Here is a 23,905-nt window from a genome sequence, read left to right on the forward strand (position 1 = left end):
GCTTCAACAAATCAAATACACCGAACTTTTACTTAGGATTCCTTCTTCCTATTACATTAAATTCACAAATATTACGTGTTGTTGTTGTTGTTGTTGTTACTATTATTATTATTATTATTATTATTATTGCTATGTACAACTTTTTACAGCAAGGTAATTTCTCATCATTAGTGATTTCCTACAGATCATGTAAAAAGGTGCCTTTCTCTTGAAAAGAAAAACTCGTTTTCGTCTCTTTGTTAAATTGGTTATTTTAGTCCTCGTATCTCATTTTTTCTTACGGACCGAAGTCATTATTATACCCACACAACATCCTTCTATATCATTCTCGTTCCTAGGGAGGCCAGGCTTCTTCCGGTCAGCACCAAGAATAAAGACCTCTGGTTTGGAGCCAGAGTCGAAGCGTAGCTATCGATAACCAGCTTTAAATACCAAGACCACTTAAGAAATTTTGAAATCACTCAAGCAATGGTTAGCCAAAACCCTACTTCGGGTCGTTACCCCGGGTTGCTGAACACAAAGATGTCGGCTTCTGGGAACGAGAATCAGTTGTCAAAAACTCCCGCTGTAACTGCGCAGAATGGAGGGAATAATAATCCGCGAACTCCTCCCTTCGGCACCAGCCAGAGGTCGTCATTTCGGTGCTCGCCAAAAGCAATGCGGCCTTTGGGTATAAAAATGGGATTTGATACACAAAAAGGCGCTAGCGTTGTGCGCATGTGCAAATTGTTTGCAGGCATGGAAGACTTTGCTTCAGTTGTATACATAGTGCAGTCGTTTTTTTGGAGAGTGCAGCACGAGGTGACGGAGAGGGATTCCACGAGAATAGAGTCGAAGAGACCAGACTGGAATACCACGTTCAAGCTTGTTGGCAACAATACGCAGTCTAACAAGGAATCTGGTTTTGAGCCAACTGAATCAAATCATAGACCCGAGTCCTGTAAACAAAGAGAAGAAAAGTAGATAAGAGGCATTTAGCTTGCTACAATGGTTTTACCTATGATAACAGTTTTAAGATTAATAAAAGGCTGGAGAACAGAACAGTGAAATGAAGACAGGAGAAAAGAAAGAAAAACAGAGGATCTGTGACGAGAGATGAAGAAGAACGGAACAATGGACTACCTTCATGAAATGCAATTTTGGGGTGAGTTAAACTTCGCTTCAGTAAAAAGTCTAACCGAAGGAAGAAGAGAAAAAATAATCAGGAAGTGAATGGTAGCTTTTTGCGGGGAAAGCCATCAACTAATTCTCATATTTAACTAACTAAAGTTGTTGTTGCTGTTGCTGGTTGTAATTGACAATATTTACCTGTAATTTAAGTAAGAGTCACGAATAACCTTCACCATGTAAGCGGCTGCCTCTCGCTCGCTTTGCGCTGGGCTGAATCTCGCTCTGTTCCAAATAAAGTAGGTTACTGTGTGAGTCACATGTGAATATGGCTCTGATTGTAATTTATAACTTCTATCCATCAGTTAGTTTACCTATCTGACGCTTGTTTATTTGCTTGATTATTTACTGATCTATTTCTCTAATTACCTGGTATTCTATTTATATACAGGGTATCTATTAATGAATTCTTTCTGACTCTCAAATATTCTAATGGACACTCGACTTTGTCACCTTCTTATAGTTATTTCGGGTGCACAGCTACGGACCTTTCCGTTTAAAATATTATACTATGTATAATATACTATGTATAATATTTGTTGTTGATAGGCCAGAAATTGTGCAAAACAGCACAATGTCTTTTTCTTAAATAACGAAGGAGATGGCGCCGCGGGAAGAGCTGGGGAGAGCACTCGCCTTGTATTGTGAAAAACCTTAAATAACAATGACCACAACCAGGTTTTCTGAGCCCGCGAGACTGAACACCCCCAGCAAACCACTGTTTTAACGAAAACCGCTGGTCAGCAACCTGGTTCTGGTCATTGCTGTCTACAGTGTTCCTTGTATTGTCTCGATTACCAGACGTTGCGCTTTATAGAGGGCTGAGTTTGTTGGTTGTCTTCTGCAATGCCGAGCAATCTCGAAATGATGATGATGATGATGATGATGATGATGATGATGAACAATACGTCGCAACTAGTAACAATGTAAAAATATACAGCGACACTTCACACTAAGCTATCTATGGTAGTAAGAAAGTAGTGTTTTTCACAAGAGCACTGAATCACCTGAGTCTCTTCAGGGTCTCCCCCCGGAAACACGGCAAACCAGTGTCCAACATAAGAGCCACGAGGGACACAATTGCCTCCTGATAGGGTCTGTTAAGATAACAATAACGATGCAAGAAGAAGATGAGACAAGTCTGTCACCTTCTAAACAGCACAGTAAGACAAAATTCAGTCACAGATGGGCAGGCCTTACCTGACTGTGAGATAAGATTTTACGCAGAGATCCATAAACCATCTAGTCAAAAAAGTGAAACAATATTAAATACATTTACTAAACTATAAAAATTGTACGAAAAAGTTTAAGAAAACAAAAGAAGACTTTATTGCATTGAACGTACGTCCCAAGCGACCTGCTGATTTATCCCTGAACAACGAGTATAAGAAAGAATCCCGAGCGCAATGAACCAATAAGAATTCGTGTCAATAACATGAAACTCGCTTTCCGTGCGCTTTGGCAAAGCGCGGGAAAAAGGGGGGCGTGCAAGTCATGATTGCTTTTGGTTTTGGTTCTCACTGGTGGACAAAATGGTGAAAGAGTTTTAAGCCAATCACAAAGCGATGTAAGCCAAAAACAGTAGACGTCCAGCTTATGACGATCCAATGAAATAAGTGTTTTTAAGAGAGGTGTGGTCGAATCATGAGCAATTGCTTAACTCCTTTAATTCATTACTCAATAAAAAATCACTCTGTGATGATCACTTGATTCCACAATGCCACCAGCATTACCTGAATGATGGAGATTCCATTGTACCACCCATAATCATAACCATCTCATGAGACAGTTTCATATCTGGTTCAAATCCAAGGTTCCCTCCAGGAGAAGACTCAAACATGAACCCAAAGTCTATTAAATGGAATTAAAAACAACAAAAATTTATTAATAATAACAATTTATTTGGGTACCTGGAATTACAGAAATAACTATTTTTCATGAAGGCCAGTTCAAATAGTATTACCCTAAGATGTTTATACAATTTAAATCACTACAATTTCAAGAAAGAAAGTAAAAAAACAATTTGCCAGTGAAAGTTACAATAGCTAATCGCATAATAGCTGATCCCTTCTTAATTAAACCAATGGATTATAAACGATTCTTAAATAACCATACAGGCTTTCGTCTCAAATTTCATATATAGTTAACCATAAGCTCCTCTTTCGTCAAATCTTGCTTCATCTGTCTAATCCTTGGAGTTTTTTTCACTGAGGAGGTCCGCTCACTTCGCATTCCAATGAAACCGTACGTCTACCCAGTCCTCCTTACTTTCCTCGGTTCATAAGCCATTTGGCTTTCCTAGTTCAAACGCTTCAATTAAACGTTCGCGTCTTTTCAATATCTTTCCACTGACCAAATTATATCTTATCCACCTTAGTTGGCAATAAATTCAAGTTTTCCCTGACCAAATGAGTTCAAAATGAACACTTCGCAAGCAAGAAAACAATTTGACGCAGAAGAGTTTAAGAAGTATCTACCAATGTGTATAATATGTCCCGCTCTGTTTAACATCAAATTTCCATTATGTCTGTCCTTTATCTGCAACAGGAAGCTGACGATGGAATACGCTGCCATGCTCTTAATAAAGTTTGCGCGAGCCTGAAAATAAACAATCAACGATCAATTTCGAATAATACAAAATAATACATACTTAGTTGACCGCTCCCCATAGGGGCTTTTCAGGGCCAATGAAACAGAATGAAACGACGGAACAGAATAACAACAACAACAACAACAACTGTTAAGAATCCCAACTGGCCGGAGCCAAACCAGTTGACTATTTACAAGTGCAGCTAAGAAGTTGAAACAGGGACTACCAGGATCAAATTCAGCGAGTGGTCAGAGCGGGTTTTGAACCCGGGATCTCAGGATCTCAAAGCAAGCGCCCTAATCACTGCACCACACTGCCTCCAATGACCAATGAAAAATGACTTTGAAGGTGGTCTTTGATTATTCAATGGTTTATGGTGGGTTTAGCCGAGATAGTGCAATTGTCAAGGAACGAGGAGGGAAACATGTCATTTCTGAGGCGATTACGTCACTACCATCCTCTCCCTCAAAACGAGGACAACAACAGTAACAGCAAAAACACAAGTGCTACCACTAAATTCTTCCACGTCGAAAACAGTTCATTTCTGTATAACTTGAGTTTCAACTTGTCGCGGTTGAGCTTGAATTGGTTGTTTCTACTGATTTTCGCTAACCTACTGAGCCGCCTCACCTGCTGGAAAGCGGCGGAGCTCTCGTCGCCATAAGTCTTTTGGTAATACTCGTACAAGTCCACCTCGGTTTGACGGCCAAGCTGGTCACGTGATTTCGAATCCGGAACACACTCAATAACGCCATTCTAACAACGACAATACAACAAAAAGTAACTCAACCAACACTGAAATAGCATGCAATGCACTTGTTTATAATTCTGACAGTGTTCATCACAGCCTACAGTGTGAAAATTGCAGCGATGGTCCCTGAGCAGTACTTTCCTCTGGTCTGGTTTCTTGTTCCGTACAAAAAGACCCTAACATTCGATTCTGGGGTGAAATACGATAGTGAGAATTCTAATGAAAACTACTAAGAAATGCTTTCCTACGCTACTGATGTCTATAATCTCAAATATTGGGTTTACTCACTCCAGGTGCAGTGGCCACGACTCGGTAAGGTTTGAGGTAAACATCCAATCCAACTTGCTCAAAGATGTTTTTGAAGAGAGAGATCACTTGTAAGGCCAACATATCCTAGAAAGAACAACGTCAACATACATCACGAACATCAAAATAGCTTTACCAGGACAAAAATCTAGATTCAATCCCACTGGTACCTTTGAAGAGGAAGCAAAAATGCGATCCTTAGGTCTGCCTCTAAAACACTTAGTGCTAAATTCGATCCTACAATCTTTTCATTGGACGCCATCAAAACAATTCTTTGTCAGTTACAAACAAACGTATGTCCGTCGTGTCCGTCGCTTTTCAATTTACGTCTAGTTACATAATGTAAAATATACTCCGAACTAAACAGACCGTTACTTAAAAAATGAACAAAAAGTAACGATGAAGCGGAAACTCGATCTCTTATCCATTGCTTCAACATTAATATCCACGAGACTACAAAGCACACAAGCTGCTTGAAATATTTATCTAGAGGTTCGGATCACAATAACTGAAAAGTTACCCGGCCTTTACCTGTTAGTGCCTACACCTGAGTGCTAAAGTTAAAAGGCGCAAATAACGAAAAAAAAAGAATGCGGAGCGCACAAAACAGACCTGTCGAACGTCGTCACCGACTTTAAATATAGCGGCTTGCCAGTAAATTTTAGGCGACTTGTCCTTTCTTCCTTCTTCGTCACTGTCCGATGATGAAAAATCTATGGAAAAAAGGTTAAAAGAGTTCAAATGTGAAAACCGTTTTTTTGCTGTATTTAATATGTGGTTCAGTCGTCGGATTTTGTACTTGAAGGCATCGGCAAATTCGAAGCTAAGCTTTGTAGACACATTGTTTCCACAGTCAAGAAATCCTGTTTCTTCTTGTTTATCAAGCTGAGGTAAGGTGTCCCCACGACAGATTAACATCCTGTCTGAGGAAGTGGTGCTGGGGGAAGCAACAAAAAACAGCTTTAACACCTGGAAAAGAGAGTCGATGGGCTTCAATGCAGCTTTAGACCCGGTCTTTCCATATCTCAGTACAACCCGTAAACCACTGGGAGGGTAACACTTGTTTCGCTTAAATTATTTGCGCTGATTAAGAGTTGCTTCACCTTTGGACGTGTTAATGTTCTCCAATTCCTGGATTCCACAGTGTTTAACTCTAAACCGCGCGAGGAATGGGGCCTTAGCAGCACTCTGCATCGGTGTTCCGGAATTGTAATCAATACTTAACACAAGGGCCTCGGGGTTGCTGGGAAGATACACGCCCTCTTGGGCTTGAATCTTGCTGAGGGCATCCAAACAAGCTTGTTTTCGCTCAGTCCCCTTGGGATACGGTCTGTAAAAAGGAAAGACAAACATATTTTTCTTGTGGCATTGGTAATGACACTGAATTCCTTTACGAAGACTGAATGACCCTCACACCTTGAAAATTATGCAATGGTTACGAGAGAAGCCTGAAAAATTCTAAGCTGCTTCAGCGAATTTCTAAACCCATGCTCTTTGAAACAGCAGTGCAATATTATACCTACTAAATTATGAAGCCACATCTTCTGGGCCGGAGCAGGTCAATTTGTTGTGGTTATTATTTCTCGAGAAAACACAATGAAAGATACATAGCAAGTGCGAATGATAAATGGAATGAGTAAGTTATCTTTTCATTACTTAAACCAAACTTGAAAATTTCTTCACAAGAAAACTTCACTTTTTAAAACCAGCTCGGTTCATAGATCTACTACGAAACGACACGTAGGCTTTGTCAGCTTGATCTCTTAAACTTTATATCTTACCTTTAGAAAAAGTGTACAACAAGCGTTTTGAATTGATGAAGAAACCAGCTCTTAAAAGAATGTAAAATTTTAAGATACAAACGGTTGATTTTAATTTTACAGAGAACACACATATTCAAGTACTTTGAAGCCTCCGAAGGCCAGATGTCATAAAATGCACGTAAGGAGTCATGCTCCTTTCCAGATCCAATCGTCTCTCTCAGTCGGCGGGGCGTTTGCACGAAAAAGCGAAGAGCTCTGGAGTCATAGGGACTTTCTTTCATTGGTTAGCTTGCGAACAATAAAATCTTGATCCGGAAGTAACAATGGCCGAAGTGGCAAGATGGGGTCAGCTGGCGTGTCTTTGTTTAAAACTAAGATATTACTTATTGCTTCTTTCCGTTCGATACGAAGGGACACATTCTCCAAGTTGAGGCCAATGAAAGCTTCTTCGAATGTAATGCTTCTGAGCGCCGCCATGTTTGTACTATTGACGACTCACAAATGCACTCCGAAAGTCCTAGAATCTGGGACTGTAAATCCTATGTCTCCAGAGTCCTTCGTTTTCTCGTGCGAAGGCCCCGCCGGGTAAAAGGAACGATGGCATATGGGAACGAGACTTTGCAACAACATAACTTGAAGTTGTGTAAAGTTGAGTGCCGTGTTCTGGTTTCCCAATGTTTTAATCTCAGTATGAGCAGCTTTACCACTGCGGATTTGTACATGTCTTTAGAAGAGTCATATAATTTTCCAAGTGCTATGTTTTTTCTAATTCTTGTTGGAAAAAATATCAATAATTGTTTTAGTATAAATACACAGGTGATTATTTCAAAAAAGAGAAAAAAAAAACATTTCAACGCGAAATCATCTTCACTTACAGTGGCAAAACGACTACTGGCAGCCATTTTGTCCGTCGAGGTGATTATCGGGTGATAATCCGAGATAGCGAGCCAATGAGAGCGCGCGATTTTGTATAATCACCTGTGTATTTATACTAAGGACTATTAAAAAACACACAAATACAAACAACAAGAGAAGTGTCCCGCTCTATACCTTATTGTCCCTGATATAGCGGTGACTTCGTCGAAAAAGTCAAATTCTCTCTTGTAGAAATCCAGCGCTGTGCCTGATAAGGAATTACAGATCCTATCAATCAGCTTTTCCAAATGTGCTCCAATCTCTGGATCTTTGTGTTGAGCTTCTTCGTCTGTGAACACGTTGGTCTTCATATTCCAGATCAGCTGCAATACAAAAAAAGAGCATCCGTGGTGACATCACAGTGAGGCGCATATGAAACCACGACTATATAAGAAAATCCGTTTCATGCAACGAAGAGTGCAAGTTACTACGAATAACATGCCGAAATAAACGAGGTCCAAGTTCTTTACTTGTAACCATTGGCGACGATTATGTTTTTTTGAAATTTGCTGGTGTGTGCAGAAAAGACAGACCTTCTTGGTTTGGCGCAACCAGACAAAGACCAAAGGGACTGCCGCTCCAAGGTAGAAGAACGGGACAATTTAGTCCCTCAGCCCACCCCCCTCCCTCGTTATCAGGAACAAAGGCCTTTTACCAATCGATTTCGAGGGAAGGTTTATCCAGTTCAGTCTTGCAAGAGGGCAACACATTGATCTGAGAAAAACCAAGAAGGCGCATAACTTACAGTACAGAGGTTAATAAGATATTATTATTATTATTATTATTATTATTATTATTATTATTATTATTATTATTATTATTATTATTATTATTATTATTATTATTATATCTCTTGATCTTTGAATCAAGAAATGGACACCCAATTTTAAAGTTAGCGACCTACACCGTAGAATAAGGCCTGCTAAATGGACCTCTTAATCTCTAGCTTGTACATTTTCTTTTCCCATTTCAGACCACGTGATGTTACTCCAGGGAACAGTTTCTTTCAAATGTCGTCTTATGCACGTGCATATGTATGGATAACTTATGAAAAAAAAGAAAAAAAGAACATCACGTGGTCTGAAACGGAAAAAAACAAACGTACAGGTTAAAGAGGTCCATTGACCAATGACAGCGGTCCTACTATCTGAGAGCTGCAAACAAGTACTAAGCACTTCAAACCACACAAATGTCGCGTAACTGCCAAGCCAACATTGAAAGAGAAACTCTGTCAATCTTTGCTTCCTACCTGATGAGCAAGAAGCTGTGAATGCCTTGCAGCCCATAATATGTATTCACTAACAAATCCCAGTGCGTCATATCGTGTGGCTTGCACCAGTTGAGGAATGTACAACAAGATGGCGTCTGGCGGGAAGGACTGCAGTACTCTGATGGCATACTGTGCTGTCAGGGGGTGGGGTGGATACTGCTGTGAGAAATATGCCATGGCTTGTAAAGGAGTAACCGCTGACCAACACAACACATGTGTCAACTCTGGGACGTCGGCCTTGATATTCTTTTCAGTGACGAGGTACTAAATGAGGAAAATACAGATACTCTTGATGAACCTTCATTCAAACAACAACAACAACAACAACAACAACAATCTCAACCACAGGAACTAATGTTCAAGATCAAAGTTCCCCGTCGCCGATACCTTGAATACTTGTGACGTGTTACAGTTGCTCAATTGTTACTATACAAAAGTCACCTGTCTAGAGATTGGTTTGCAACCAATGTCTAGAGACACAGATAACAATGATGCAATTTTCAATTGTTGGTGGACGATCAAACGGAGCCAGTGAAAAAAGAAGCTATTGCTTCCGTCTACCAACATGGCAGCGATGACGTAACATGAAAACCACAAATACACGGCCCAACAAGCTTTATAAATACCGCAAGCTTTATAAATACAGCACAAAACAATGTTAATAGACCTGTATAACCACACCATTCTTTTCAAGTTAAGTCATAAAGATGTTCACTTTCTCTCACAGAGCACTGGGCATCAATACTGATTTTACCTGAATGGCCTCTGGGAGATCAGATACTGCAGTGGGATGAATCCTTACCAGACGACTGACTTCCTTGTGAACAGCAGATACTTCCTTGAACCTAGAGAACGAAATGACAATGTGTTATGAACCCAAAAATGAAACGGCAGTGTATTTGGAACTTGGAGAAAGGCAAAATGGACGGAAAGAGGTACTTTTATGTAAACTGAACGCATATATCCTTTACTGGCAGTCAAAGATCGAGATAAGCTCTTCAAGTAGAGTGGATCAGCAACGGCGAATATCGGAATATTTAACAATAATTCTACGAAGGCGCGCTGGATATGAAGTGATAGATAACGCCGAGTTGGTTATAATCATTTTATATCCAGCAAGCCCGAGTAGAATAATTGTTTTATTCAAAACTTCAGGATCAGCAACTCTTCTATGTTGATTTTATTTGGCTTTTGTCGGCCATTCTTTCTCAGAGCTGGAAAAATGTTTTCAGCTCGCTTTATTGCTGACGCGTTCCTTGACCATATTAGGTAAAGCAGGTATAGAGTGTTTTCATGTGACGTCACGGCGGCCACGTTGGTGCGCAACTAATCCTCCCGGCATTGAGCTCTATTATCATGCAAACGTTTTCTTTTGTTTCGGTGGAAAAACAAGGTTACTGATCACGTGAGTGAAAAACACTCTATATGAACTGATAGCCTGTGTCCGTCAAGCCAATGAAAATGCTGGAAATCTGACATCCGTAGTTCAGTTTTTAATAAATCAGATTCAAACTCGGCTTGTCCAACAACGAATATGAAAAATTGCTTTAAAAACTCCAAATTGTTGTTTAAATGTTTAGGCTCATAAGCGGTTTTGACACCCAACAATTACAACAGCAACCTCCATTTCAATTTGTCAAAAAAGAAGAATGCACGAGATAGCATTTAAACAATTCTCTTCTTTTGAAGGCCATTTGTGTCCTCCACGATGCCTTCTAGAAGCAAGCTCTTATATTAATCATTACTATTTGAACCTCGAACCCAGTCTCTGTCTTTTGGAATCGAGGTTGGGTGGATCTGTATGTATAATGGTGAATCCAATTATGTACTTTCAATTGGAAGCTACTATCAACCAAAGAATAAGTTTTGAGAAGAATTCACCGTACCTTGCGGGAAGAAACACAGCAATATCCGGTGAAATATGCCATGCAAGTCTAACCAAGTCTCGCCAGCTCCTCTCGGTAAAAACAGTCTGATTTGCCCAGTTCACCAGTAAATCAAGCCCAGTAAAATTCAGATCTGGCCGAGCCAAGGAATTATGCCAAGTGGAAAGCCGCTCAATCTCTCGACGGATGAGAGCAAGTATGAGATTTCGTCGTTTCAGATAGTCTTTGAGTACGTGTTGGTTCGCAGTGGCCTCTTTCTCGACTGAGGTTCCTGTGGCCGACCTCCGAGACGAGAGATTACTGGACAGCGGTATTGTGTTCATCCAGCGGTTGCCCTAAAACATTAGCAATTGCCGGTTTTCACTGTCACATCATCATCAAAACCATTCAACAAATAAAGTCAAGAATCAAAGAGACAAAAGAAGATGAATATTCAAACTGTTTCGCAAAGATTCAGGTCTGTGCGATGTTTCGTGCGGGAGATACTCGAAGAAATGTTTTACTTAAATCTATAAGGCTTTTTATGGAGACGCCATGTTTGTGTCCCTCTGAGGGGCACAAACATGGCGGCCGAAAGCTAACAAAAACATATGTCATCGAGTTTTGCTATAAAAAGCCTGTAGTCGTCTTCTGAGGGCTCACAAACATCTCGATGAGTACTTATTCTCATACAAGGACTGTTCAGATTGCGAAATCTCAGGGGGGAAGTCGCCTTTTTAAACCAACATGACAGCATTTAATATCGTGTCACACAAAAGCGTAGAAATTCAACCTTGCTTTATCAAAAGACGAAAAACCGTATCACACTGAAAAGTTGTTAAAAGATAAGTCTTCAGCAGTTCTAATAACTAACTAAACTAAAATCTCAAAAGGGTTGATAATTCCTTATTTTTTTAATTCTGATGACGTCTGTAAAAACCAAGAATAGGCTAGTTTCGAATTGTGCAGAAAACAAAAAGAAAATGTAAATTATTCCCCTGAACCTCGACTCTGTTCTTTTGTTGCTGCACAATTCGAAACTAGCCTATTGCAGCTACATTGGTCATGTTGCCAAGCATCACTACAGCTAATAGCCGTTTCCTGGCAACAGCCCAAACGTGTGAAGAGATCCTATATAAAAGATATATTTGAACCACGGAAGAAGCATGTTAATTCATCCCACTCATGCAAGTTACCACCAATAGCTGGTGGTAGAACTTCATTGTACTGGTAATACAGAGATCATGGGTTTAATCCAGAGTGATCAAAGATTTCGGTAGGAGACATGGGATATCTTTGGTAAATCAGTTTACCAAAGTTACCAGCGAGCGTCCTTTTTAGGAAGAAAGAAAAAGAAAAAAAAAAAACATTACAAAATTCAGCATTGATCAAAATAAATTACCGTTTCTCCCATTAGAAGCCCAAGTGAGGAGAGTCTTGTTTGCGAAACCTGTAGTCATTTTGTGGCGATTAGTAGTTAGTAGGTTAGTACACATAACCGTAAAAAAATGTTAATCCAATTAAGGCAAATTAAGGCAAATTAAATCATCACACAATTGCAGAGTAAGTCTTGTATTAGGACGGTTAAAATATTACGCTAAGCAAAAAACAAAACAAAACAACAACAAAAACACAGGAACGCCCGCCACAGATCTACTTTGGAATGAAAGTATACACTTGCTGGGGTTCCTGTATACGTCCCCCACTAGAGAAATCTGGTCTCTCTGTTTTTCTCATCTTTGACAGTCACTTATCGAACTCTACCCAACCAGGCATCTTCGCCACGTCCGACACTTGGTTTGGCTTCTGTGTACCTACCCCACTAGAAAACTTATGGTCTCTCTGTTTTCCTCATGTCACGTGATTCTATAAGCGTTGCCCCTTCTAAGGGGTGTGCACGAGACCTTTCATAACTACCTGCGAATAAGACCTTCCCAAACCATCGTGTCATAACAAAGTACCTGCAAATAAGGTCCCAAGCCAGATGAGCCGCTTGTGTACTGAGAGCTACTAGATGAGCTATGTTGCAGAAGCTGACCGCCATCTACATGAGCGGCCACCATGAAGTGTTTAATGTACTTCTTGTCAGAATGAATTGCCTGCCAGAATTTTATCAGCACTTGGATATCTTCACGAAGCTCTGCATCTTTACTCACGGGCCACATGGGTTCAATACTGTGGATGATTACGAAAATATGGACCTCTTTTATGAAAGCGGTCAAAAATATAACGTGCAAGCTACTGCATGAACAATGAAAAGCTACTACGGTGCAGGGTGCACGGAGTGTTAATGTCGAGCTCTGTTTAGTGTGACCATACAAATGAAAGCACAAGTCAGTCTACAAGTGTTCAATCAGCAAACTGATTGCGACATTGTGACACTCACAGGGAAACAAATTTATAATTAGCAAGTTGTTAAACTTGGCTAAGAGCTTATTTGCTCGTACACACACCTGAAATAGTCCAAAGCATTGCAGTATATCCTTTCTCGCAAAACATTTTTCACGACAGCGTTTGTTAAGAAATTCCCCTGCAGCATGGACAGACCAAGATTCAGCAACCGAAACCGGGCTCTGAGAGTGGAAATATGACGAGAAAGACTGTTCTTCCGTTCCACACTAAAGGGAAGGCATCGCTGTAACATTGTTGCAAATATCTCCACCTACGGAAAGGTAATAATGCACTTCTTTCAAAAAAGACCGGAGTATTGAAGAGCACACATTGGAAAATAGAAGGGAATTGTGCACAATCCGTTCCTCTGAAGGAAACCTCGCAAAAGAACAGTCGTAGCCAATGAAGATTGAAAACAATATTCTTTTTTTTTAATTTTTGAAAAAATCAAACACATCGTTCTATGAAATTTTAAAAATGCGAGACCATCTTTGGAAAAAAATATGCTTTAAACTGAATAATCAGCTTTAAACAATAACAATAAATTCAATTTTAGGTCAATTAATAAAGGGAGGAATAATGTATTTCAGTATTAGCTTTTTTCTTGCAGCGAAAACGTTGTTTCAAGGAGGTTAAACAAAATTCCCGTCCGAAAAGCAAGAACGATTTTTACCATATTCAGCAACAATCAAGTACGCAACATGTGGATCTGATGTTTACCGTACGTTCAAAACGGGTTAAAAGCACAATTTGTTGGCTATTGCTTAAGAAGATATTATGGGATGCTCGGGGGGCAAATTAACACGCATTTGCCCTTTAGGCATTCTATAATAGCTACTGAAACAATAGAAATCAAAATGGCCGTCGTATCGATGAAGTAATCTATTTAGCAAGGCTCTCTATGATTGCGTTAAACAATTGCCGGGTTCATTCTGATTGGTCCATTCGCATTTCCGGTCTCCAGACTCCTACCTGATCATGACTGTAGTACTTAATGACTTCAAATCTTCGCACCAGAAACTTGATCCAAATATCGTGCGGCACAACATTTGGGGGAGTTGGCGGGGATCTGTTTTCTGAGAACGCTGACAATGGATTCTCCACCTGTATATCGGTAGCAAACAGCCCCACCCTCCTACACACAGTCCACTGCCAGGCGGCACTGATTTTACTCAAGAGCTGAAACATAAAAGTTTCAGTTGATTTCTAGTTGAAAAGATTTTGCCAATATCCTCTTATTGTACTCTTACTTTTAGAGCAAGTTTCAATCAAGTGTCGTAAAACCAAAACCAACGCAATTACTTTGGCCAAGAGAAAATGAGGGGACAGAGACGGAGTCTCAGGGCGTTGGTCGGGATATGTCAAGTCCACGAAAGTTATTTTTAGACGAGCGGAAGTCTTTGTTTTAGCGGAAGTCGGTCTTCCGAGACGTCCGCATAAAGTCTTGTCTCGCTCTCAGGTTCTTAGTGAAGAGAGAAAATGGCGGCGCACGTGGAAAGCTAATGAATATTTATTTTCTTTCAAACATCAGACCGACGTTGGCCTGCATGCGCACGTCTCGGAATACAGACTTCCGCTAGAACAAATACTTCCGCTCGTCTAAAAATAACTTTCGTAGAGCCTCCTTCTCTGTCCCCTCATTTTCTCTTGCTTTGGCCAATCAAAAAGGACAAAGACAATCCAGTAAACCAATCAAAACTCGAAGTAATTACACGTAGCCGGCACAAAGCGCGGGAAAATGTGCACGCGCGAGTCACTTCGGATTGGTTGAAAACGTGGCGCGAGAACTTTGAACCAATCACTGAGTGAAGTAATGCAAAGCCAAAGCAATTCGCTAATTACTTTAGACACTGGATTGAAAACCGCTGTAAGGCTGGAATAATTTGTCATTAGCGACTTTATGATCTACGAGGGTGACGTCGACGAAAGACGTCGACGTTATCTCAAAATATAACTTTGAACATTCGTAAGTCTTTCGCGATTATTTCATCCACTTGACGTTGCCGCAGACGTTTAAACTCCCTATTAAGTCCTGGCCAAACGAGAGCGAGAGTTCATTAGAGTTAACGAGAGCTGAAACTCTTGAGAGTCGATGAGAGGGATCGAGAGTTGGCCAAACGAGAGCAAGAGTTGACGAGAGTTCCTGGCCAAGCGAGAGCGTGAATTTCAACTCTCGTCAACTCTCATTAACTCTCGCTCTCCTTTGGCCATGGCTTTATGTCGGATTAAAGTCAGTTTTGAATTCCACCCGTAACGTTTTTCTTACTCAACCCTGTGTTATTAGCACGGCATTCTCTTCAATTTTACTGTACTTTTCAACTTTTCCTATTTTAATTAGGATCACACAAGTTGGTGATTTAGATGAGGACACAAAAAGGCAAAGTTGAGTCGTGAACCTTTTTTTCAAAACGACAGTCTCCACAGCCAATATGAAGACAACTGAATTTCACGATTCTTGATTTGCCAAACTGAGTAAATGAGCAAGCAATAAATTAACGTCTGCTAAGTTTTCATGTGTTCGTCCTCTTCAGTTAATACTGATCAAAAAGTAAATGAATGATAAAATTGTCAAGGTGTACGAACTGCAACTATGTAGATATAATATAGGACACTCACAGTGGAAAATTAAGACAAAAAACCCTCACTTCTGCGCTACAAGGAGTTGTTTAGCTCCTTTAAGAAAATCCTGCGAATTTGCAGGAATTTCTCTCCTCAAGAACGCCAAAGAGAGAAGAGCTAGACACCAGCAAATATTATAGAACTTTGGCTGCTTGCTGTCTGTGCACTCACTGAGTTAAAACAAAAAAAAAAAGGAACAGCCACTGAGCCCGAAAGGTAGTTGACAATTATTGTATTTCTGAAGCCGTGTCGTCATTTGGTTATGACAAGAGAAAATGAGGGGACAGAGAAGGAGGCTCCCGGTCCAGCCCTTGGGATATGTCATGTCCACGAAAGTTATTTTTAGACGAGCAGAAGTCTTCCGAGACGTTCGCATGCAGGCCAACCTCGGTCCGATGTTTGAAAGAAAATATATTCATCAGCCTTCCGCGTGCGCCGTCATTTTCTCTTTTCACTAAGAACCTGAGAGCGAAGCAAGACTGCATGCGGACGTCTCGGAAGACAGACTTCCCCTAGAACAAAGACTTCCGCTCGTCTAAAAATAACTTTCGTGGACATAACATATCCTGGCCAACGCCTTGAGTCTCCCTCTCTGTCCCCTCATTTTCTCTTAGTTATGACCAACGCATTTAACAAGGCCATACATTCAGGCTTAAAACAGGGGCGTAAGTGGAAATGAAACTGTAAAGTTACTTGTAGCTCGAGGTCCTGTCTCGCTCCCATGATCCACTCCCAGCAGTTCACTGCTGTGGACATTGACAACTCAGTAAAAACATCTGCAGGGCTCCAGCAAATACTACGAAGCATATTACGATCAACGACTGAAAGAAAACGTTGAAAACAATCAGAAATCGATTTTCAGCACTTAAAGATGACAGTTTCTTTGTTGAATCGCATATTAATATTTGACAGTCACCCACCTGAAATAGCTATGGTGGTGGGGATAACATACGTTGTAAATGTGCTAAATTATAGTGAAACCTTTTCGCAAATCACAAAAGGACAATTAAGAGCGGCAATCGGGAAAGAAGTTTTAGCCTGAAATACTAATATTGTAAAACTTGTAAAAAAGAATTTGTAAATCTGCTTGGTAATGGTAATGGTGATGGATTATCTAACGCATTCCCTATATGCATATTTAAATGTGATTTACAAATTGTTTATCTATATGCTTGTTCTCAAATCTGGTCTATTAGTAAGTTTTCATTAACACATTTCTCTCAAAGTGATCTGTAGTATCCGAAATATGCCCGAGAAGATTCGAGGCTTTCGCGAGAAACGCACGAAAGGACTCGAGGTTTCACGGACGTTTTTCGGGTGCTTCTAATCCCTCCCGCTATATCTTCAAAATAAAGAAGTTTTGAGTCCCCTTACTTTTTTTCTTATTTCGCAAATTTTTCTTGCTCTTTCACTTCTAACAGTCGCACAAGTTGAAAAAATTGGAAGTTGTTTGTCCCGAAGCCGAGACAGTTAAGAGTCCGTCACGAACTACGTTCCATTCAAGGTTTAAAAACACTTTTGTCGCGATTTAAAGCAGTTTGTGAAGTCCCCTCATGAACAGAGACATGCCTCACACTAACGTCGCCGTATGACGAGCGACTTTTGGTTTTGTTAAGTTTTATAGCGCCGCGCGTTACAGGTTACATTTCGAAGTGAAAGCAAAACAAGTTTAATTAGTATAGGTGGAGATTCAACTCAAAATGTACGCGTTTCAGTAGGGGTCCTTTGAAGGCATGAAACTTCACGGTTATTTATTTTCTTTTCACAATAAGCAGATAGTTGTTGTTTAAAAGGATGGCTTTTCGGGGCCATTGGACAGATAGGTACCTGGGGGCCCCGTTTCTCGAAGGTCCCGAAAACCTTTCGAGCCTGAAAAGCCAATAGCCCTCATTCACGATAGCCGCCATGTTGGTTTTCAAATTGTCATGTAAATTAGCCATGTGTTATGTTGGGGGGCAAACATTGGAATAAAGGCAAATTGCAGAAATCGGCTCGTCGAAATATTGAATTAACATTGCTAAAAGTAAATTTTAGAATTGAGTACCTTTTATAATAATTTTATACCTTTTGATTACCTCCGACATTTTGACTTTCTACTCCGTTATCTGCTCATTTTTCACTAAAAAAAACATCGAAGTAACTTGTGTAAGCATTCTAGTTTACTGCTTAGGTGATAAACATTCAATGAACGTAAAACAAATCATCTGTGTGGCGAAGATGTTGTTTGCCCCCTCAGAAGTGTGTAGCTAATTTGCATGATAAAGGCAAACCCAACATGGCGGCTATCGTGAATAAGGTCTATTATGAAACTGCCACCCACTTGTTTGGTTAAGCTGGTATTTGAAAATGTTTTAACATAACAAAAGGCAAAATGATTTTGGAGTTTGTTGTCTTAAAACCTCTCCGTTCTTTAGATAGAGAGGGAACTGTGACACTCGCAAAGGGCACAAAAATATTCGGGACTTTGAAGAAACGGGCCGAGTTTTTGGAAGCTGGTGTAAACCGGCCAATCCCGGATATGTGACCATGACCAATGGCCCGAAAAGCCATTTGTGAAACTACAAACCGCTTGTTCTGGAAAGCCGATCTTTTAAAACGATTTCAAGGTAACAAAAAGAAAAATAACTGTGAAGTTTGACGACTTAAATCCTCTCCGTTCTTGAGATACAAAGGGAATTGTGACACCGAAAATGGCCCGTAAAGTTTCGGGACTTTCGAGAAACGGGCCCCTAAGCCGAGTTTTTGGAAGCTGGCGTAAACCGGCCAATTCCGGTTACGTGACCATAACCAATGGGGTGTCAAAGTGATTTACCCGAGTTTATTACGTTTATTCTATTCTATTCTATTCCAACAAAGACTGCTCAACATTACACGAAAATTCGAACTTACCTTCTGAGGTTATGAGAAAGGCAGAAGCTCTAAACATCGCCGCCACAAAAGCATCTTCACTGCTTTCCTTTGCCTCAATTAACTGTTGATTTAACGCAGCTGAGAGGGCTACATTTGGATCCTGATCATTTAAAGTCTGACAGGACAGGACTTCTCGCATTCCCGCAACCTGGAATAGAGGAAAGCAGGTCAGTCTGCTCGGTAGGTGCAATTACTCATTTAAGGTCCAGATAATGCAAGGGTTGAGGAAACGAAGAACTTATTCATGGTGGAATTGAAAGCTTGAAATTTAAGGGGTTAAAAGAAGCGTTTAATCGGGTCAAAGGAACGGGAACGGGAAACAGTTATTCGAAGGGAGGATAACTTTATACACAGTGTACTATTCATTGGATAACGTCCTTGCGGCGGCTTACAAGAGCTTTGGTAGGAGCAGAAATGGCAGAAGGTGACTATCTTTGCCATAGCGCTATAAACTGGCCATGGTTGAATCATTCCGCAACGGATAACTCAGTTCTCCTGCCGGGCGCTTAACCGCTAGAGAAAGATTTAACCGGTGGATAGCGCCGTCGCCTTTTGAACAACCCAGGCCAGTTGGCTAATCACAAAAGTTTATATAGAATAAAATCTGAAACCATCAAAGACACATCTATCCAGTGGACAGAGTGGGAATCGAAGAAGCATCCCCTAACTGGAGCAGCCTTCTACTTCAGTGAAATACCAAAACTGATAGGTGGAGTCGGTTTGAAAAAGTGAAAGTTGGGCAAATGTAAAAGTACCTACCTCTCCTAAATATCGATTCCTCAACGAAAGACCGGCCACCATCTGAGAAGAATCCTGCTTAACACAGTTTGGTCGCTTATCCAGAAAAACTTTACTGACAGCAACAGATGATGGGTTTAACCCAGCAAACTGTAGCACATTCTCTGTTGCAAGAGAAAGACCCGTGTGATGGGCGACGCCTTGTGAAGCATTCTCTAACTTCATGATATAATCCTGCAACACATGAATCGAAGGAGACAAGAACTGACACACTATTACCTTACACGTGCTCGATTAAAAATTGCTTCGCGCCGCCAAGAAAGAATTTGCTAAAAGGTGTGACATTGACCGTTCTTACAGTAGAGACGTATAGTTCGTCTGGACATAGTTAATAGAGGAGAATGGTTAGGAAACCCGACAACTTTCTTTGTTGTAGGTTTTTGTTCACTTTTCTGGCCTTGACCGTGCACAAAACACAATGGTTGTTTACTCCGTACTGAAGAACTAACCAATAGAAACGTGTTGGTTACGTAATTCATGCATAGTGTATGAGCGCAAAACAAAAGATTGTGCACGGTAGTGGACTTTCCAACCTAAATCTTGGCTGCTTTGTTTGCTCCTTTGATGTTTGCCGAGCTTCCTAACCATTCTCCTCTATTAACTATGGTCTGGACAAACTTGGGCAAACATTTTGCATTTTTTCTCCGCGCCTGTTAAATTCATCTAGTATAAAGACGGGCACAAGACGCAAAATACGTCTCGACAAACTATCCATTTTCGTCTGGACGGATTACGCGTCTCTAGTAAAAAGAGGCCATTGACGACTTTCAAACTGACATGTGAGCTGAGTATAACGACTATTCTGAGCACGAGACCAACGGCACTTACGATTCAACAAAAAACCCGGTTTAAATTAAAAGAAAGAATAAATAAAAAATTGACTTTAAAACTGAAAACTCGCACTTCAATGTAAAGGAAGTGATGTTCAGAATGGATTTTATTTCTTTTAGTCGGAAAAACCCTATGTATTCATTTTTTTTTATGTTTGACTCCTTGTTTTGGTCTGAACAGGGTAATGCAAAAGCAAATTAATTCTCTAATCAAAAAGATTAATTGTGATCATCACTTCAAAATGAAAAGCTAAAATAACAGAGCATTTCTCCAAAGAGTTCAACTCTAGAGCCATTGCCTTCATCAGCGACGCAAGGATACTAAAGCTCAAGCAACATACGCAGACTCAGTAGAGTCTTGAATACTACCCGACCATATGTTGAGGCAAAAGACTTCAGCTGAACACGAGTCTTTGTGTGTTGCATGGTTGTGCTTATGATCGCCTCGGTAACGTGGACCGAGTTTGAAAACCATAACAGTAAAGTGTCTTTCCCTGATAGCAGATGTCTCTTTTCTTTTGTGTTCGCTGGGTTGACGAGTACGATGAAAATATACCTATGCCGTCCACACCTTGAACGGCACTCTTCAAACCGCGCATGCCCCATTGTATATTTGCTGACTGTGACTTGAGCCCACTCTGTCCTGCGCTTCCTTTTGCATTTATTCCGCTGTTGTTAAGTGAGCCAACACACCGTGAAGTATCACGCGAGGATTCGGTCGCTAAGTAACTGCCACGCATGCTCAACACAGTGAGTTTCGACCCATGGTAGAGGTCTCTTTTCTAGTACTCGTCCCGTCAGTCCCGAGAAAGCAAAAGAAAAGAGACATCTGCTAGCAGGGAATAAGGTGCCTGCTAAGGGAGAGTCAACCCTCTGCATGAACCAAAAGTACTCCATCATGCAAACCTGAAGCAGAGATCGTGTTGTTTCTGGCGCCCATTTGATAGCCTCCATGATAATACCACTGCATCGAGCGGCAAAGTCTCTCACAGTCCCCTCTCGACCATCCATCTCCTCAGAAACGACCAAACTAAATGGAACGCTGTTAGGTACATTGATCTCTATGGCTTGATGGTTCTCGTTCTAAAAAAGTCCACAGACAAACGTAGTTATACAAAAGAAAACTCGCCTGGTTTTTGTGTTCCTTTAGGTTTCGATCTACTCAGAATTCACAATGTGCTGTTACTAACACAAAGGAGCTAGGAGAAGATGGCCTGGATCGATTGCTTTCAAAATTATTGTTTTGTAATTGGTTGGTTGTTTTACATTTGTAACAGCTTGGACAATTGGTTTGCTCTTCGAGATATCCACGAAAACGTATCAAAGACAAAGACCGCTAACACTGACAAATATATACTGTCCTTTTTTCTCGAGTTAAACAGGCTAAACTAAACTAGCGCGTGCTCGAGGGTTAGCTATTTTCAAAAGACATAGAGCAAATTAATTAAATAATTTTTTGGCCCGATGCTGTCTTGATACGAGATAAAAGATATGAGAAAAACAAATGAATGAACTGAACGAACGAACGAACGAACATGCCAATGAATTACCGGATGATTCAAGCACTGGGAAAGTTCCTGAAGTAAGTCCAACATAAAGTGGAGAACTCTACCATTCCACAAAAGATGAGGAAACCTGTTTGAAAAATATCATTACATCAGTCTTACAATCTATCAGATAGCAAGAATCTGTCAGCAGAAATATCCTTGGCTTTCGGTTAACTACAAACCACTGAGCGATACAAGGGTCTTCCTCCCTCAAAGTGAACCGCCCTAAAGACCTGCTTCTACTTTCTTACTTGTCAACAAATGATGAAAGATATTTGTCGGCTACACGCCGGATCCTTTTCTGGAGGTGATTAAATTTGACAAGCAGGAACTGCGCATGTCTCTCCAGTTCAACTTCTCTTTCTATCGTCCTGGGTTTGTTGGACATCACCGTCAGAAAAACTGAGAAAACCCTGTCACCAACAGCAGAAATACACTGCCAAATCCCTACAACATCAACAAACTTAAATTGAGTAAGAAAAGAAATAAACCACGCATCGGTGCCTTTTTGAAATCAAGGCTTAAAAACGTGGATCACTTACTATTTAGTTAACATTGTTTTGAAATCCAAATAAAAATAAAAATTGGTCATAGCAGCACTTTAAAATAACTGAGGATATAGTATTGTGCAAACCGAACGAGATGGAATAATTGCGGAAGACTTACGCCAGTGCAAAGTCATATTTGGAAGTGACGTTTTCGTCGATGTCGCCGTCGTACAACGTAAAGTAGGGAGCTTTAGCAACGACGACGGGAGCGGCAACGAGAACATCATCTCAAAACATAAATTCTCATTATTGTAATCACTTCACGACTACGTATTTTAAGTTTTTTAATGTGAGAAAGGTATGGTAGTCCCTCAGGAATGAAAACGTTATGAGCGGCGCTTAATTTAGGGGAGAAAATGAAACTTTAAGTGCTGACGTCCTCCATAAAAACGTCAAATTTGGTCATTTCACGCCGTTGTTTTGCTGACGACGGCAAAGAAATGGACAAAAATGAAAAACGCACGTTCAGAGCGTGCAAAGCTATTGTTTTTGTGCATTAAATATGCAAATTTGTGACGTTCTCGTTCATGTCGCCGTTGTCGTTTCTAAAGCTCCCCAGTCTCTAATCTCTAGTCGCCGCCTTGGCACTGATATCTCTAAAAAGGTCAGGCTGAATGATCCCACATAAGAGGGAACAGCGGCAGGTCAAGGAAACTATGAAACGAGCTGGAACAAGCGGACATGAAACAACAGATACAATAAAATAACTTCAACGATTAACCCAACCATCTTACCGGCTTTATCCTTTTCGATAGCTCTGTCTTCTAAATAATCAAAGATAGAATAAAACATTCCAGGATCTGACGAGACTCTGAGAGATTCCAGTCGATAAACGGACAGCAGATAGGTACATTGACCAAAATTCAACTTGTTGACGAGTGCAATGATTTCTTGCGGATTCCCAAGGGTCTCAAGCAAAGATGTGCGCACTTCGTTTAGTTCAGCCTAGGGAAAAGAGAATATCCAGGGTATCTCCCAAATTTTTCATGTGTGGTTCACGAGAATTTCACACATAGTGGCAAAATAGAAAGCATAGGTTACTTTAGCCACCACGCACACCCAGTAACCTTCATTTTGTACTTTAAGTTGCACAAATGACTTAATAAAATGACCAATAAAAACATAGTTTTATATTCTTAGACCTCTATAAACTCTGTAAATTGTAATTTAAATAAATGAACCAATTAACTACCAAGAAATTTGAAACAAACTATTATTGTTTAAGTTAGAAATCTATGAAGCTCAAACGTGATGTTAATCACAACAGAAAGAACTGAGCGGGCTCGCCTATTTTTGTGTTAACAAAAAACCAAGGACCACCCCACATTCATATTTCAGTAGGGGAAAATAGCGCGCAGCGCTTTGTCCGGGCCAAATGAGAGCGAGAGTTGATGAGAGTTGGTTGAGCGTTTCACGCGCAAACCAAAGAGCGAGCCTGGGAACCACCCTGGGAAACCCTTGGCAACTAGCCAGCCGCTATATTCAGCCTTGGCGTTGTTCTTGGTCCCCGAATCCGACGCCATATTATTTTTTCTTTTTTTTTATATATATATCTGAGGCCGCTGGGAAAAAAATCAGTAACTGCTGACCGCAAGACTATCGCTCAAACTCTCGGGCGCGGCGAAACGAGACAAA

At 40.5% G+C, this 23,905-nt stretch overlaps 1 protein-coding gene across 1 annotated transcript in view; it reads right to left on the reverse strand.

Moving 5' to 3' along the window:
- LOC138023097 (phosphatidylinositol 4-kinase alpha-like) overlaps positions 1 to 23,905 on the reverse strand; it is a 25,291-nt gene continuing 1,386 nt past the window's right edge. The window contains exons 2-25 of the mRNA XM_068870129.1: positions 23,005 to 23,215; positions 21,974 to 22,169; positions 21,726 to 21,810; positions 21,082 to 21,258; positions 19,307 to 19,519; positions 18,527 to 18,695; positions 16,331 to 16,458; positions 13,991 to 14,197; positions 13,081 to 13,289; positions 12,589 to 12,802; positions 10,649 to 10,983; positions 9,517 to 9,607; positions 8,742 to 9,026; positions 7,628 to 7,815; positions 5,918 to 6,144; positions 5,427 to 5,527; positions 4,797 to 4,901; positions 4,388 to 4,513; positions 3,645 to 3,765; positions 2,901 to 3,018; positions 2,368 to 2,409; positions 2,175 to 2,264; positions 1,309 to 1,392; positions 1 to 938 (exon numbers count right to left, since the gene is read on the reverse strand). Coding sequence (XP_068726230.1) covers positions 887 to 938; positions 1,309 to 1,392; positions 2,175 to 2,264; positions 2,368 to 2,409; positions 2,901 to 3,018; positions 3,645 to 3,765; positions 4,388 to 4,513; positions 4,797 to 4,901; positions 5,427 to 5,527; positions 5,918 to 6,144; positions 7,628 to 7,815; positions 8,742 to 9,026; positions 9,517 to 9,607; positions 10,649 to 10,983; positions 12,589 to 12,802; positions 13,081 to 13,289; positions 13,991 to 14,197; positions 16,331 to 16,458; positions 18,527 to 18,695; positions 19,307 to 19,519; positions 21,082 to 21,258; positions 21,726 to 21,810; positions 21,974 to 22,169; positions 23,005 to 23,215 — 3,774 coding nt within the window. The 3' untranslated portion in view covers positions 1 to 886. The remainder of the gene's footprint in view (positions 939 to 1,308; positions 1,393 to 2,174; positions 2,265 to 2,367; positions 2,410 to 2,900; positions 3,019 to 3,644; positions 3,766 to 4,387; positions 4,514 to 4,796; positions 4,902 to 5,426; positions 5,528 to 5,917; positions 6,145 to 7,627; positions 7,816 to 8,741; positions 9,027 to 9,516; positions 9,608 to 10,648; positions 10,984 to 12,588; positions 12,803 to 13,080; positions 13,290 to 13,990; positions 14,198 to 16,330; positions 16,459 to 18,526; positions 18,696 to 19,306; positions 19,520 to 21,081; positions 21,259 to 21,725; positions 21,811 to 21,973; positions 22,170 to 23,004; positions 23,216 to 23,905) is intronic.

The sequence above is a fragment of the Montipora capricornis genome, chromosome 11 (assembly GCF_036669925.1).
Source record: "Montipora capricornis isolate CH-2021 chromosome 11, ASM3666992v2, whole genome shotgun sequence".
In the NCBI taxonomy this organism is placed as follows: Eukaryota; Metazoa; Cnidaria; class Anthozoa; order Scleractinia; family Acroporidae; genus Montipora; species Montipora capricornis.